Source organism: Camelina sativa, chromosome 20 (assembly GCF_030686135.1).
Source record: "Camelina sativa cultivar CO46 ecotype springtype chromosome 20, ASM3068613v1".
Taxonomy (NCBI): domain Eukaryota; kingdom Viridiplantae; phylum Streptophyta; class Magnoliopsida; order Brassicales; family Brassicaceae; genus Camelina; species Camelina sativa.
In genome coordinates this window covers 36,350,692-36,367,232 of record NC_141899.1, presented here as the reverse complement: position 1 = coordinate 36,367,232, position 16,541 = coordinate 36,350,692, and the positions used below count along the sequence as shown (strand labels likewise).

The following is a 16,541-nucleotide window of genomic DNA, read 5'->3' as shown; positions in this document are numbered from 1 at the left end:
GTCTCTTGCTTCGATGGAGGAGTTGCATTGTAATTCTTGAAAATATCGACAATTGAAGGCATCCCTAAGACCAAACAAGCAAAAAATCTCAGTAAAAGTAGATGCTTTTTGTGCATCAAAGCGAAGCAAAGAATCGCTTACTCGAATCTTTTCTTTCAGGTTGTTTATCTTCCGCCCAGTTCTCCTGGTTTGTAAGCTTCTGTTTGATTCTAATTGGGTAGGAAGATTCGTTGCTTCATTTAATAGGCAAGAGACAACATCCTGACAAGGAAAGTGCGGAATTGGTTCTTCAAGGACACACCACTCTAATATGACAAGTTAAAAACATATACCAAGCTCTCGAGTCATTCAAACACTATAGGCCCTCCTAACCAATAACTTCTTTACCAGTTCTAATTGCAAAAGATTCTCACCACATTTCTATTCCTTTAAAAGTTGAATTTTTATATTTATGGTTAATCGAGTAACTAACAATTTTTCATAATCTATTAATCACTCATTTTAAATATATTATGATTTTTTTGGGTACTAAGTTTATTTATAATGATAAAGGTTATTGTCTCATTCCTTTTTAATAGCATATTGATTATTAATGTACAATTAAAACGTATATTCATATTTGGTTATCGATATTTCCATTTTTAATGAATAATCACATTAAATATTGAGATTAATTAGTTTACATACTTAGATATTTATAAATAATCACACATCATGATATCCCCTAATTTGTTGTCATTTTTATATTTATTTATGAATATATATAAATCTATATTTATTGAGAATTAAATTTCCTTAAGTGAGTTGGAGATAATTCATGGGTAATATATTTCTGTTTATAATCAATTATAATAACTATTGAAAGCTTGTTATTTAAATTATTATGGTAATAATACTAATATAAAACATGACATTTTTTATATGATTTTGTTAATAAGTTATATGTTCTTTATTTTTATTAACTTTATATGTTTTTATAGCCTTTTAGAATATTTTACTTATATTGAAATATTGATTTCTTAAAAATAATATAACTTTGACTTGTATATTTGTAAGTGAATTTTAGTGAAATTTTGACTTAAAATACGTATGTAATTATTTTATTAGTGTTAATATTATGATATTTAAATTTGTATGAGAATTGATGAGATATCTAATTATTATTCAGCTAATTGTTTTTTTTTTAAATATAGTGGCATGTTATTAATTAAGTAGATAATTGAAGGGTTTTTTTTTTGCTAAATGTGTCTCGAGCTATCTGGCTGCAACATATCAGCTTTTTCAAGAGAGTGCTTCTCTATTAATATATAGGGGATAATATTTTTAGACAAGGGTCTGAGCATTAAGAAAGTGTCTAATTTTTGTTTATATTGTCTGGTCCAAATCGGTTTGTTTAGACCTCTGAATCAATCTGATCCTCATGTGTGTGTGTGTGTTTTTTCTAGGGCGCTGAAGTTATTCAAGGGATTTTTCTTGACACAAAAAACTCAACCCTTGATGTTAATCCTATGACGTTTGAGAATATGTATAATCTTAGACTGTTGAAGATTTACAGTTCAAGCTCTAAAACTGCTGATCAAAAGCTCCGTCTCCCTAAAGGGCTTCGCTCTCTGCCTTATGAGCTCAGGCTACTTCACTGGGAAAGGTATCCATTGCCATTGTTGCCTCAAGATTTCAATCCTAGCCACATTGTTGAAATGAATATGCCTTATAGTCAGCTTCAGAATCTCGGGCTAGTAACCAAGGTTAGGCTAAATTCTCATTATGTGTCTTTGTTGGACAGAGTTTAGCAAAGTTGAAGATAATAAATCTTAGCCACTCTCAGCAACAAGTTGAAGTTGATGAACTCTCAGAAGCTTGTAGCCTTGAGCGAATTGATCTTCAAGGCTGCTCAAGTTTGGAGAGTATCCCAAACACTGGTCGGCTAAAGAATCTTAAGTTTATGAATCTCTCTGGTTGCACAAGAATAAAACATACAGAGATAGTAGAGAAAATAAAAGGATTGAATCAAGAAGGCGGTTTAAGAGAAACAAGACCTGGATCAATGGTGTTCGATCTCCACGTTAGTGAAGTTGGAACCTAAAGATAACAAATAAGAACTATTTACTACATTGACGAGTATTGAGCTGCCTCAGAATTTAAGACTTCATCCCAGATGTGCCTAAAAGAAGTGAGGGATCGTAATCTACAGTCGCTGCGGAAATACGCTAAATAGAGCTTCAAACTCAGATCAGGGTGTTCTTATATGGCATTTTGACAGAAACCAGGTGAAGAAGTTGGCTTTGGTCCATTCGGATTGTGAATCATGCTCTGTTTATCTTTTGCTCTTTTTTGTTTCCGTGGAGGAAAAGCTACTGATTCTTGGTAGACCGTAACAGCTAAATTCCCATAAAGCAAAATGTTTTAATGAATCTCATCACAATAACATAGCGGACCAAAGATTAAACATAAATTTAGCAACGCCTCCCAATCGATAAAGCCAACTTCGCGGGAATTCTTGCACGTTAAGCAATCATTTGTTCTCTGTTTCAAAATAGCTCTTTGTTGCTCATATACTTCCTCCAAAAGTGATATACGTCAATACAAATTGGGATGCTGGTCAACAGAAATTAAATCAGTACCCGAAGGACCATGTTTCTTTAGAACGAAGATACAACCTCCACAGTGCCGGTCCGACATTTATTAGTGCCATATGTCAGAACTAAAAAACACGCCCTTTTATATATTACCAAAAAATTATAACTAATGGTATATAAGACTTTATATTTAGTGTTTTGAAAATTTATTAACACAAACCAAAATCAAAACATTAGTTTTGATGAAAAGATTTATCTAATAGTTTAACAAAGCAAACTATTAACCTCAAAATGGAAAAAATCAAAACTAAAACTAACAATTAACCTCAAAAACTATGATTTGCACTTATATTAAAGTCCACATTTTTGTAAAAATCTTTAGATATATATAAAAACTCTATAATAATTTTACAAAAAAATGCCCTAATTTTTTTGATGCCCTAATCCTTTGCTTGAGTTGATTGCCCTATGGACGGCCCTGAACCTCGACGAAGAAAGAACACAATCTATTACAGACTCAATTTATGGTTTACTTAACAATATACTCTAATAGATAATATTAAATTTTTAATTGATTGTCAAGTAAGATAAGAAAACACAAGGTTTTTTAGCTATATGTAACGAAAACTTGGAGGAACCTTGACCGCACCCAAAAGAATCTAAATGGCTATATAGTTTTAACATCTAAATGTTCTCGGAAAACATTACACTCAAACTAATATTGCAACCAAATTAACATTAACCTTTTTTCTAATCATGAGAGAGATTTGTCATCTAATTATTCAAACTTACTCAAACTAATATTTCTGTAATATATTAGAAAAGGTAAAAAATTGAATACTAGCTAATTTTAAAATTTGAATTTGACTTTTAAAAATTTGGATAATTTCACGATCAAGACGTTGGAATGGTGCAGATCAACAAAAAAAAAAACGACGGTTTCAGAAAAAATATTTGAGTGAATTTTAGGTTAGAATTGGAGTTTTATAGATTGTCTAGATGAGATTGAAGATGAAGTGGTTGGATTAAAAAAAATTATGATGAATTGATTGTTGAATTTGGAAAGTTTAGTTGCAATCTTCGTACGGTAAATCGGTAAATCGTTTGTAAATTAATAAAATTGTAATATTAACTTACAGTGAGATTTTTTTTTTATGACTTAAGATTTTACATTAACATTCTAAAATCAGTTGAGAAAATTTGATCTAAATAAAAGAAAATGTTTTGGATACTATGGACTTTTTTAGTTTTGACTTGAACATTCCATATGTAGAAAAAATCTTTTGGTGATAAAAACATAAATTAACAATAGATGAATTCAGTTATGTAAAAATATATATATATACATAAATTTGAATGAATGATTAATGATTATAGTTATAGCATTTGAACAACCTATAGTATGAGACTATCAAAATGAAGTTCTATGAAAAATATTACTTTTTGTCATTCTTGCTACTATATTACTCTTATATATACGAATCAACTAAAAATGGTAAGAATGTTTTTCAAATTTTTATAGTCAAGAAAAATATAGAAAAATGTTTGTTTAATATTAATTAGGATTATATCTCTTGCTATAAAGCAAAGATCAACTTTTTCTAAAATTTATAATATAATAATAAAATTTATGTTTATATTGTTTAAAAAATTATTTTGTTTGAGACAGTATTTGCTTAATATTGCAATTCTTTGGTAAATCTATATTTATCTTTCTGAATACTTATAATTTTAGAATATTATATTATTTTAATTTATTTGATGTACATTACAGTTTTATATTGTTTGTTTGTTGTATTAGTATCATTATTTTATGAAATAATTTAAAGTAGTAATTAAACAGATAAAAATTTATTAATTTATTAATAACATAAATTTAGTTTTACCAACCCACCGATGTGGAACATTAAAACACACATTTTTTCATAAATTGAGTAATATATCTCTCGCATCCCTTCTGATTCCTCCAACACCTCCACCAGAAGACACTTCTCTCCTCCCCCTACGCCACCATCTCCTCTTCTGCCGTTTCCACCTCCCCCAAGAGAACAATTGCCAGCAACTCAAGCTATTATTGATAACCTTCCTACTCATATCAATGCAAGCTCCCCGAACCAGAGCTAGGTAATGATTTAAAATGTTTTTTTTTCCAAAATATAGTTTCTTGCAAATATAAGTTAACTGTTTCTTTTTCTAAATCAGCCGTAACTCTTGACTGAGTTATGCTCTAAGTCAGCCATCCGCTCATAACTCAGATGTTTTCCATAAATCAGTCGTCAATTACCTCTATAACAGTATAACGCGTTACAGCTGAGTTATTTAATACACGTCAGCGATTTCTGACGTGGCAATGGCATTCTGTGTAATTACGTTTTTTTCCTGTAACTTAAAACAAAAGTACGATAGATATATTAAAAATACCCAAAATATGATAGTAATAAAAAAAGTTTTGTATGATTCTGTAATATTACCTAAATTGTATGACATCTGAGTAAACTCCCTAAAATAAAATCTACCACGAAATCATGAATCTTCAAATACACGTAATAAATTTAAACCTATAGCCAAACCCATAAAGAAAGTTTTTTTTGTAAGGTGAATGTAGTACTAGACAACTCGTTTTGCCACATATCTTGATGCAACCACACTTGCCCCAACATACTATAATCACCTCGACACCTTCCTATTTAGATGCTTTTTGCATGGTTCCATAATCACTTTTTTTAGAAGACAGTCTTTGAAAAAATTGCACCACATATTTCAAGGAGAGTTAAAAGCTTGTTTTCAATACCAAAACCAGTTGCAACAAAAGAAGCAATTTCAAAGTAAAATTCAATGAGCCAAATTCCAACCGTTAAACACAAGTTTGAAGCTTCTTCTTTATCGGAACTATCCAACTAGTTCTTGAGATGGGTTTACATCTTTTCCTAAGACTCTAGCTGGGAGGGTCTGTTTAATGCCATCTGAGCTCATTAAGCTTGTTATTTGGGGCAGAGTAAGAGGAGTGATCTGTGTATTAAATCAGTTCCTACAAAACTCATGCTATTAAATATAGTAGTTTTCTTTTTGTTATTTAATTTTACAAAATTATATTTATATTGCTTTCTTTTTTTTTAACATCAAATGTATATTAATTTTTGTATTTTTCTGCCAACTAGAATTTCAAAGCTCTGATCTTTATCCAAAATCCTAATGACTTCAGAAAATACACTCAACGTGTCGTCTATGGCTTTCCTCTCTCTGCCACCTCCTCTGTTTCTTTCCCTATCAATTTTCCTCTCTTTACTATCATACTCTTCCTCAGTCGCTACAATTTCTTCTTTGACTCTGCTGACTCTTACTCTTGCTCAAAAAAAAGGTAAGCTCTTAATCTTTTATTAAGGGATTCTGTCAGAGTTTAGATGCCGCTTCAATAAAAATTACAATCATCTTGGTTCATTATGGGATTTTTTTTTCTTTTTTTTTTAGTTGAAGAGAAATGGATCTTGGAGGTTTGGTATCTGGATTGGTCTCATCTTCAGTTTATCTTATGACCAGACCTATCTTTCTCTGCATACACGCATGTGTGTTTTGTCTTAGAACAGCTCTTGTTACAACCTTTGTCTCTACTGATATGGTCACTTCTGCAATCTTGTTCAACGTAAGTATGTTGTGGAGAGCTGTGTGGGGCACAATCTGGGGATCTATTCTCCTCTTTACGTTCCCGATTCGCTTCTTCGCTTCTATTCCAAGGGAAAGACTGGTTCGTTTTGGTTTCCAAACCTTTTCTTGTATCCAGTTTTAACCGTTGATTGATTCTTAAAAAAAAAAACAAAAATGAATACTCACTTTGGTTGACCGTGCAAGATTTGGTAATGATCCTAGAGATTTATGCGCATTTTGATTATATTAGCAATCTTTTAGTTAATGATCCTTAAGATTAAGCGAACTTTAATTGTCTCAGCCATCTTTGATTGATTCTGAATTATAGGAATTCACATTTGAATGAATCTGCTTAATTAGAGAGTTATGCGAATTTCGATAAGAAAACTGAGCATTTTGAGAAGTCCATAATATTGTGTACATTCCAATTGAGATCCTTTGTATTTTACAGCTTGAGCAGAGTCTTGATGAGTTGCGGTATGAGCTAGAGAGTCTTGAATGGAATAGAAAAGAAATAGAGGAGACTCTCCGGGAAGCAATAAAAGAATATAGAATCATGGAACGCGACTTAGATGAACTAGAAGATGAACATGATGAAGCCATTTCCAAAATAGAGAAGCTAGAGGCCGAGGTATTAAGGACTGCTTTAAATCAACAACTTGTTGCATAACCAACATATACATATATATTTTCTAACCATGTGGGGTTTGACAGCTGCAAGAACTAAAGGAGGAAAATCTTCAACTGAAGGAAGGTACTGGAAAAGACGACTATCATTGGAGCAAGAAAGGTAAAGTTAAACCCAAGGAAGAAGCACCGAAGCCAAAGAATATCCCTTATGATTTAAAGGGAAAAGCCGAGTTTACATCGGTTAAATCACCTCTTTACCCGTTTGCAAAATCGACAATTCCAAAAGAGGAAGAATTAACACCAAGAGTCCTTGGTTTAGAGAGGAACATTGCGGTTTCGAGAAGCATATTCAGCGCGATGCTCGCAGTCGTGGTGGGTATAGTAATGTATGAAGCCAAAGAACAAGAAATGTGTACTCCACTCATAGGTGCACTCTTCACTGTGGTTGGTATCTCTTTGAGAAGTGTGGTTCAATTTTTCTCTACGGTTAAGGATAAACCGGCTTTAGATGCAGTTGCTCTTATGAGTCTCAATTGGTTTATCGTCGGCACTCTTACTTACCCGACTCTACCAAGAGTTGCTCGAATTGTGGTCCCAAGAGTCGTTAGCATTACTGGCTCTGTCTTCAGTTTGCTCCGTGGTGGCTCAATCCCCCCCACGCCACCTGAGCTTGTGAACTATGTTGGTTAAGCAAAATCTTTGTAAATTTTTAATACTTCATTTTCCTTTCTTTCGTCAATAATGTAAATAATAAAATATTATTAGTCGTCTAGTAGCGGCCAAAGCGGACTGAACCGGGATCGGTATGTGTTTTGGTAATAAATATAAAAGTTTTGTTTATACTACGAATCTTTTCATCTCACCAGGTTTAGGATTAGCGACCATACCGGGATTGATTCAGAGGCATCCAAACCAGGATTCATACCAAATCCACGTGGCAGTCATAGATTACGTCACGTGATGGTACTTAAACCTAGTTTTAGGACGCCGGCCGGAAACAAGAATGTGATGTCATGTCGTGTGAGGGACACGCGTAAATAAATAATTGGTCTGTCGTTTTGATAAAATACTCAGCAAAAGGAGGCTAAAGTAATCTCTCGATATTTGATAAAAAGACCTAAAAAAACAAATCAGAGAAAAAAATCTTTGCCAGATTTGGTAACTGTTTCTTCTTCTCTTTCATCTTTCTTTTTTTTCTCCGAGATACAATGATGGGTAATAAAAGTTACCGGCGGTCTCGGATTCGCTTGGTGCAGGTCGGGAACTGATTGGCTGACACCGACATGTGTTTTGTCGTCGTCGTCATGGTTGGTTTGTCAGCTCCCGCCTTGCATCAACTGAATCGGAGTCCGAGGTGAAAATATAAAGGATCCGAATACTAGATCTGACTTGATCTTCATCTTATGGTAGGAACTTGAAATATTTGTTGAAAGTTGCGTGATCCGTTTGATTTATGGTATTGGGTTTTATTCCAAATCCATAATATTTTAGTACTTTTCTCCTCAAAGATTTAGTCTTTTTGTTTTGAGAACTTCAAGAAGATTGATGTATTTGTTTTGAAATTATAGGATCTAGGGTTTTGGAGCTTTATAGATCTTAACGATATTTAATGAGTGATTGAATTTAGATTTCAACAGATTCTGATGGGGGGGACTCTGTATATCTCGAAGCTTTATGGTTTATGTGGTTTTTGAGCATTTTTTAGGGTTTATGTTGGTTCTACGGTTGCTACGTTATTGATGATTGAGATTTGATTGTGATCAATTCAATTTCTTTATAGGGTAAAAAGGTATATTATTGAATACGGTGTATTAAATTTGTTTGGTAAAGTTTTGTCCTTAACTTTTTGGTTCGGTTATATGGAAATTGACCATGCTTGCTTACAATACCGTTCAGTTATGTCAAATCGGATTATATGGGTTATTGGCTTATAATGATGAATGTAAATTTGGTTAATGTGTGACTCAGAGAATGTTTATGTATGGTTGGTTAATACAATTAGGTTGGGCCGAAGAGAAATGGAGAAAAGTATTCATTCTTGCAGATGCAAAATTTCTTCTCTCAATATCCTAATATAGGCTTTTTGTTTGTTGCTAACCTTATTTCTCATGCATTTTTGTGTTTACTTTCTGATAACGATAGTCAATAATTCTCAACAACAAAGAACAGAGAAAACAGAACTATAACTTTTAATTGATAATAATGAAGCAGCATTCATAAGAAACGCAGATTCATCTTCTCACTTTGCAAGAGTCTCCTCCCACAAAGAGAATGAGGAAAAAGAAGTTTCTAGAGTTTACAATTCAGATAATATCTATACATAAAAACGATAACGAGCTAACATGTGCTCTAAAAGTTTCTAACATGTGTGTTAACCGTATTATTCTCTTTCTGTGACGTTGACATTTTTCCTTCGTCATCCTTTCACCTGTTACGCCTCATGTGCTTTCCCACAATCCATCATTTTGCGCATGGACTGCCTTTTATTTTCCGTGGACGAACTCATCATACATATTGACAGTTTACCACCGAGTTTGTTGCCTTTTTCCTCTTTTCTTTTGTCTTTTAAAGATTTTGTTGGATCTAAAAATGTCAAATACAAGAATGAAAAACGGGGAAATGTAGAAAAAATTAATTGTGCACTTACCAAATATCTAACTTTTATTGATTTTTTTTCAAATAAATTATGAATTTTTTGTTGATTTTCTAAAACGATCACCAACTTCCTAAGTTGATTTTGTCAATAAAACATGATTTTGAATTGTTACACGCAACAATTTGTAACCATATTCTATATATAGGACAAAGTCATGTTCTAAAATACAATACTTACATATAGAGCTTTTAAAAAACCAATTTTTATATATACATTTATCATACATTATTGTGTGAAACTAAATAAGCAGAAATATGAAATGACGTTCAAACCAAACAATGCATTGAACATTCCAATTACGTTGAGAATTAGATATACAAGAAATTAGTGATATAGCAACACTGAAAAAAAAATTATTGCAACAAACCAATATATCATTTAAAAAATAGAATTGCAGTAGAGCTCCTATCATTGCATCTTGTTTGTTTAAACTTTTACCATACAACTTTCAAATGTAACGTTGATGTACACAATATATATCAAATAATTTTTATAATTAGTTAACACCCAATTTATTTATTTGATAAATATGATATTTTGATAAAATATGATATAAAATTAGCATTTGCAGAAACATATAAAATATATTGACGAGGAATACAAGTTAAACGACACTTTTTATCGCATGTTATATTTTGTGGATCTACCATATGCGGCGAAGCTTCATGATGAACAACAAGCTGAGGAGTTTTTTCAGGTAATGAACTTTGTGTTGCTTCAACATCCGGAAATGTTACGATAGTCATCACTACAAAACAAACCATATTTTTTCTTATGAATTATAAACATAAACATGTACTTTTCATACATATATGAAATATGAAACTAACCGGATGTAACAATCAAGAAAATAACGAAAGCAAACTTCATTGCAAGAGATAAAGATGGAAGGCCGCTGCTGTTGTGACGGGAACGATAAACGCCGCCGCTGCTGTCTCACATCTGCTACCATGGCTTCGGCCCCTGTGGATCCTTCCCCGCCAGTACCGCCAGACCTGCTCTTCCTCCTCCCTTCCTCCTCTCAGTTCTCTGATTTTCACTTTGGTTCTCACTCTCCGTCACTTCATCCGGAGGTTGGGTCTTCGGAACCCTCGTCTCTGCCCTTACCAAAATCTTCAATTCCTGTTCCTTCCGGTTCCCCTGCTCTTTGGGTTTCAAAAGTTAGGTCACCGTTCCTCAATCTCTCAAAATTGGCAACTCCTACCTTTTCAGAAGATGGGACTCCCACAGTTCTAGCTCCAGATTCGATTACTCTTCGTCCTTCTCAGATGTGGAGGAACCATCTGGTAGCCTATTTCCATGGGAATCCTCCTTCTCCGGCAAAGATTTTTTCGGATCTAAACCCGATTTGGGGGAAAGAAGGAAGAATTTCGGTGAAGCAGCATTCTAAGAGGGTGTGTTTCATTTACATTCCATGTGAAATTACAAGGAAATGGGTGCTTGATGTTGGGTTCTGGAATTCGGGTAATTGCTCCTTCACGGTTACTCTTTGGACACCATCAATCAACTTATCTCCTATGAAACTTGCTCATGCTCCTATTTGGGTTTTGTTCAAGAACATACCACCAGAATTATGGTCTATTAAAGGGTTTAGTACCATAGCTTCAGGTGTTGGTATTCCAGTTCACTCGGACTTCTCTAAATTGAGTCCGTATACTAATGGTATTGTCAAATTAAAGGTTGTGGTTGAGTTGGCTAAGAAGCGTCCTTCCTTTGTTCGAGTTAAGGATCAGTTTGGTACTTCTGTGCTTGTCTCTGTTGAGTTCCAAAAGCTGCCACCAAAGTGTGGTCGTTGTGGTGAATTTCGTCACTTTGAACTCCGGTTGCCCAGAGGAAGCTCTTCCGCCTATGGTCATGAGGGAAGAACCTGCAGGTTCTGTTCATCTTCCTCCTCCTGTTATGCCTATTGTCGCTGCCTCAATTGAGTCTGGTGTGTCTTTACCCCGAGCTAGGAGCCTTCCTTCTTGTAACTCTCAGTCGGATTTTCCTACCTCTGAGTCTGATTTGTGTCATGTGACTAAAAGATCCATTATTCAGCCATTAGTCTCCGACTCTGCTTCACAAGCATCTTCGCAGCACGTTACTACTTCACAGTTTGCTGCAGAGGAGGAAGCTATTAAAGTGAATCAAACTCTTCTTCGCGCTCGCCTAGCTGACTTGGACTCTGGGTTCTCTCCGGCTCTCTCTGCCAAAGCAAAGAAAAGAGCTAGGAGAAATTTGCGTCAAAAAGTTCTATTGTCTCTTTCAGGACAGTCTGGTTCAAGCTCTTCTACTCAGCCTTCCTCTCTTCAGCATGAGTCTGTTCATATCATTCCCAGTTCGGTTTCTATTGGGAGTTCGCCTGTGCGAACTACCCCCTTATCTCAAGCCTAAGTTAGTGTCACTTCAACCTTTTGCTGTATATATGAAGTGTTTTTGCTGGAATGTAAGAGGCCTTAATGGCAGTGCAAGACATTTAGCAGTTAAACGATGGCTAAGCTCTAATCGGCCTTTACTAGGAGCTTTTTTGGAAACTCATGTGAGGGAGCCTAATATATCGGATATTATAAATAATGTTTCTCCGGGTTGGAGATTTGATGTCAACTATTCTCTCACTGCGGATGATGGTCGTATTGTTTTGGTTTGGGATCCTTCTCTTCAGGTGGTAACGTATAAAAAATCAGACCAGCTTTTGTTATGTGGTGTTTTCAACCCCGCCACCAATACTTCTTTTTCTGTGGCTTTTATCTACGCCAGGAATACAATCATTGAAAGGAGGCCACTCTGGGACCTTATAAGAGAGCTTGCAGATTCCTCTCTTCTTCAGCAGTCTCCTTGGTTGCTGTTGGGTGACTTAATCAAGTTTTATCATCTAATGAAGCTTTTTCCATTTCTCCACCAGTGTTCTCTCTTCTTGGTATGGAAGAGTTTCATGACTGTCTCTTGGAAAGTAATTTGTCAGATTTACCAAGTCGAGGATGTCTTTATACTTGGTCCAACCGATGTCCTGCAAACCCAATTGCGAGGAAGCTTGATAGGGCAATCTCTAATGATAAGTGGGTCACTTCCTTTCCTGATTCAAATGCACTCTTTGAGGCTCCTGGAGCCTCGGATCATTCACCTTGCTTGGTTTCACTCACGGAATCTGTTTCCAGACGTAAAACTCCATTCAAATTTTTCAAATTTGTTACCTTTCACCCAGATTATGCTTTGTTGCTCCAACTAGCGTGGCAGAAGCCCATTGTTCAGTCCTCACCTATGCACTCTCTTTATCAGCGTCTGAGAGAAGCAAAAATTTGCTGCAAATCTATCAATCATGGTAGTTTCAGTAACATTCAATCTCGAACAAAGGAAGCTTTTGAGGAATTAGAGAGGATCCAGCGACAAGTTCTTCTTCATCCTTCTCAGGTTCTTTTTGAGGAAGAGAAACTTGCTAGGGAATCATGGCTTCGTTTTTCTTTGGCTGAGGAAACATTTTTAAGACTGAAATCCAGAATCCGATGGTTAGATGTGGGTGATGTTAATAGTAGTTTCTTTCACAAATCAGTTCAAGCAAATCAATCGCGTAATGCTATTGTTTTCCTTCGAGATGAGCTAAATGAGAGAATTGTGGATCCTGCTCTTCTTAAGAACATGGCACTACATTATTATCAGGATCTACTTGGGACTTCTAATAGCCATGTTTCTCCTTATTCGGTTTCACATCTTCAAAGTCTGCACTCTTTTAGGTGTTCCAGTTCTCTTGCCTTACAGTTATCAGCGATTCCGACTTCTGAGGAAATCAGAGCAGCAGTATTTTCTATGAAAAGGGATAAAGCTCCGGGGCCTGATGGGTTTTCTGTGGATTTCTTTATTACTTCATGGGAGCTAGTGGGAGAGGATCTCATTGCCGCGGTAAAAGATTTTTTTATATCTTCTTCTCTTCCTAGACAAGCAAACGCAACTATCATATCTCTTGTCCCAAGAAGCCTGAGGCAGAGCGCTTATCAGAATATCGGCCTGTTTCACTTTGTAATACAGTTTACAAAGTAATCTCTCGGATTCTCAATTTTCGACTCAAGCTTTTTCTGCCGGATGCAGTGCAATATAATCAAGTGGGTTTTGTGAAAGGAAGGATGCTCTGTGAAAATGTTCTTCTTGCCTCCGAGTTAGTTTCAGATTTTCACAAGGATGGTGCTACAACTCGAGGCTGCCTACAAATTGACCTCACCAAAGCTTTTGATAACTTGGATTGGTCATTTGTTCTCAACATCCTGCATGCTTTTGAATTACCTGTGGTCTTTATCAATTGGATAAAAGCATGTATTTCCACCCCATTCTACTCAGTATCATTTAATGGGGAATTGGTAGGGTTCTTTCCGGGCAAGAAGGGGTTAAGACAAGGAGATCCAATTTCCTCTTCATTGTTTGTGTTGGCTATGGACTTCTTATCTAAACTTCTAGACATAGCAGCTGCTGAAGGTTCTATTCGCAAGCATCCTCTCTGTATGGACCCTATTGTCACTCATCTCAGCTTCGCAGATGATGTTCTCATTTTCTTTGATGGTTCAGAGTACTCTTTGCACGGTATTTTGGATGTTTTGAGAGAGTTTCATGTTGCTTCGGGTTTGGATGTCAACCTGAGTAAGTCATGTCTTTTTCTTGATGGGAATAACTTGACCATGTCTAGAATTCTTGCTGCTAGATTTGGTCTAACTCAGGGTTCTCTTCCAGTAAGGTATCTCGGTCTACCTCTATTACCACACAAACTGAAACCGCTTGATTATCAGCCTCTTATTGACAGGATCAAAGCTAGAATTTCCTCATGGAAAGTCAGGCATCTATCTTTTGCTGGAAGACTCCAGTTAATACAATCAGTTTTGTACAGCATCATCAATTTTTGGGCTGCGGTTTTTCCACTTCCCAAAGGTTGCTTGGATAAACTTGAGCAAATCTGCAGTGCTTTTTTGTGGACAGGTGCTCCTAACTCTGCTAGAGGTGCCAAAGTTTCTTGGGATTCAGTCTGCACTCCAAAGAGAGAAGGAGGCTTGGGTCTTCGAAAGCTGCAAGATTCTAATGTTGTGTTTGGTCTAAAGTTGATATGGTTATTGTTTGCTGGTGGAGGTTCTCTTTGGGTTTCATGGATTCACAAGGTCATAATTAGAGGAAGACTATTCTGGGATACAGATTTTCAGAATTCTGGAAGCTGGATTTGGAAGAGGTTGGTCAAGCTACGCTCTCTAGCTAGACCTCACATTTCTTGTCATGTGCAATCAGGTTCTTTAGCATTGTTCTGGCATGATGATTGGACTGGTCTTGGCCCTTTAATTGATTTAACAGGTGTAAATGGTCCCATGGTTACTGGAATTCCTTCAACAAATTCTGTCTCTCAGGCCATTTCAAATGGCTCTTGGCTTTTGCCTCGTGGAAGACATCCACTTTTACTTCTTTTGCGGGCTTGTTTACCACCAACTCCACCAGAACTTTCTCCAACAGATTCAGATTATTTTTTGTGGCGTAACTCACATAATGATACGCCAGGATTTTTCTCATCTTCTAAAACTTGGGCCAGCCTGCATCCTCGTTCAACAGTTCAAGTTCCGTGGTTTAAGTCTGTTTGGTTTAGCCAAAGAATTCCTAAGCACACATTTATTCTCTGGGTGATTCTTCGGGATAGACTAACAACAAGGGATCGACTTAGGAGTTGGGGTCTAAGTGTGCCGGGTCAGTGTCTCCTTTGTTCCTCAGCTATGGAATCGAAACAACACCTTTTCTTTGACTGTGTTTTTAGCAAGGAAGTGTGGACTGCTTTCTTCGTGCATCATAATCTCTCTCCCCCGTCTCTTTTTGATGATATTGTGCCATGGGTTAGATCTCCTACGTCTAATGCCAGGCTCAATGTAATCTATAAACTGATTTTCCAAGCCGCTATTTACTTCATTTGGAAAGAGAGAAATTCAAGACTTCACACTAGCAATGCAAAATCGGCAGCTATTTTGGTCAAAGAGATACAGCTCATCATTCGTGCTAAGTTACTTGGTCTGGATCGAAAAAAATGTGTTTTTGCATTCTTCAGTGGCAGCACCACCTCAGCAACTTCATGATACTTATCTCTCCGCATGGTTTCAGTTCATACAACCTTAGCATGAAGCTTGTCCTTCTTCTTGGGTTTGGGTTTGGTTTTTAGCCGTAACTTGCTCTGTCTTCTCTTCAATTTCTACTTTAACTCTTTCACCTACTGGGTTTTTTTTTCTCTTCAGTTCATCTTTTAGATCGATATTGTATTTTAAATGTTGTTCCTTGGAGAAAGAAGATGAATAAAGGTATTATTATTAAAAAAAAAAAAAAAAAAAAAAAAAAAAAAAAAAAAAACTTCATTGTTTTTTTCTCCATGTAATTATCTATTACAAAAGTTGATAAGGATATGGTTGGTATCTAAGGCTGATTGAGCTATTGTGGAACTGCTTTTATAGAATGGAGATATGGTATGTTTTGGTCAAACACATGTCAAATTATACATAATAACTCTTATTTGTTAAGGTCAACAAAAATTCGTAATTTTTTATAGAAAATCAATAAAATAACATTTAATTCATCACAAACAAAATTTATGATTTCTCACCACTTTTGGTAAGGTCATAACTTTCTTTTGACTTTTTTCTAATTAAAAACCTGAAATTTATCACAGTATTTTGAATTAAAAAAGAAAAAAATGTAACCTTTTGACCAAAGTTAATAATATTATTGGTGTAATCTCGGATTCGGCCATTTTAGTCAAAATGGTTTCTAAAAATAATTTAGTCAAAAGGTTTAAATGCAACAGTTTCGGTTCTGTCGATTGCTAAATACCTTCTTGTTATTCTCCAAATTATGTCGCAAGTGTAATAAAGTTGGTTTCTCAAAATATATTTTCTTTTGGTATGTCAAATTATATTTGCAAATTCCATTCCTCAGAAAAATATATCTATACAGCATTTAACTTAAGAATCGAACTGAAGCCCCAACATTAAGTTATTTTCTCGTTTTTTTGCATATTTTTAATAATTAATATTCAATATAAAATTGTGCAAAAATTTCGA

At 35.2% G+C, this 16,541-nt stretch overlaps 2 protein-coding genes across 2 annotated transcripts; both read left to right on the top strand.

Moving 5' to 3' along the window:
• Window positions 1-5,378: 5,378 nt before the first annotated feature.
• On the top strand, window positions 5,379-7,623 carry LOC104771747 (uncharacterized). Its single transcript, XM_010496322.3, has 4 exons — window positions 5,379-5,934; window positions 6,045-6,318; window positions 6,670-6,849; window positions 6,933-7,623. The coding sequence occupies exons 2-4, from the start codon at window positions 6,055-6,057 to the stop codon at window positions 7,536-7,538; spliced, it is 1,050 nt and encodes a 349-aa protein (XP_010494624.2). The 5' UTR covers window positions 5,379-5,934; window positions 6,045-6,054; the 3' UTR covers window positions 7,539-7,623.
• Window positions 7,624-10,388: 2,765 nt separating this feature from the next.
• Window positions 10,389-13,259, top strand: LOC147919962 (uncharacterized). The gene is made up of 5 exons (XM_087504186.1): window positions 10,389-11,292; window positions 11,336-11,826; window positions 11,915-12,332; window positions 12,386-13,195; window positions 13,237-13,259. The coding sequence occupies exons 1-5, from the start codon at window positions 10,389-10,391 to the stop codon at window positions 13,257-13,259; spliced, it is 2,646 nt and encodes an 881-aa protein (XP_087360312.1).
• The last annotated feature ends 3,282 nt before the right edge of the window (window positions 13,260-16,541 follow it).

What these genes read in the sequence shown, in the direction of transcription:
- LOC147919962 (XM_087504186.1), top strand. Translation starts at nt 10,389, where the DNA reads ATGGAAGGCCGCTGCTGTTGTGACGGGAACGATAAACGCCGCCGCTGC. An exon ending in TTCATATCATTCCCAGTTCG is followed by an intron (nt 11,827 to 11,914) that starts GTTTCTATTGGG and finishes GTATATATGAAG; the next exon opens with TGTTTTTGCTGGAATGTAAG. An exon ending in GTCTCCTTGGTTGCTGTTGG is followed by an intron (nt 12,333 to 12,385) that starts GTGACTTAATCA and finishes TTTCTCCACCAG; the next exon opens with TGTTCTCTCTTCTTGGTATG.
- LOC104771747 (XM_010496322.3), top strand. Translation starts at nt 6,055, where the DNA reads ATGGATCTTGGAGGTTTGGTATCTGGATTGGTCTCATCTTCAGTTTAT. An exon ending in CTATTCCAAGGGAAAGACTG is followed by an intron (nt 6,319 to 6,669) that starts GTTCGTTTTGGT and finishes TGTATTTTACAG; the next exon opens with CTTGAGCAGAGTCTTGATGA. An exon ending in TAGAGAAGCTAGAGGCCGAG is followed by an intron (nt 6,850 to 6,932) that starts GTATTAAGGACT and finishes GGGGTTTGACAG; the next exon opens with CTGCAAGAACTAAAGGAGGA.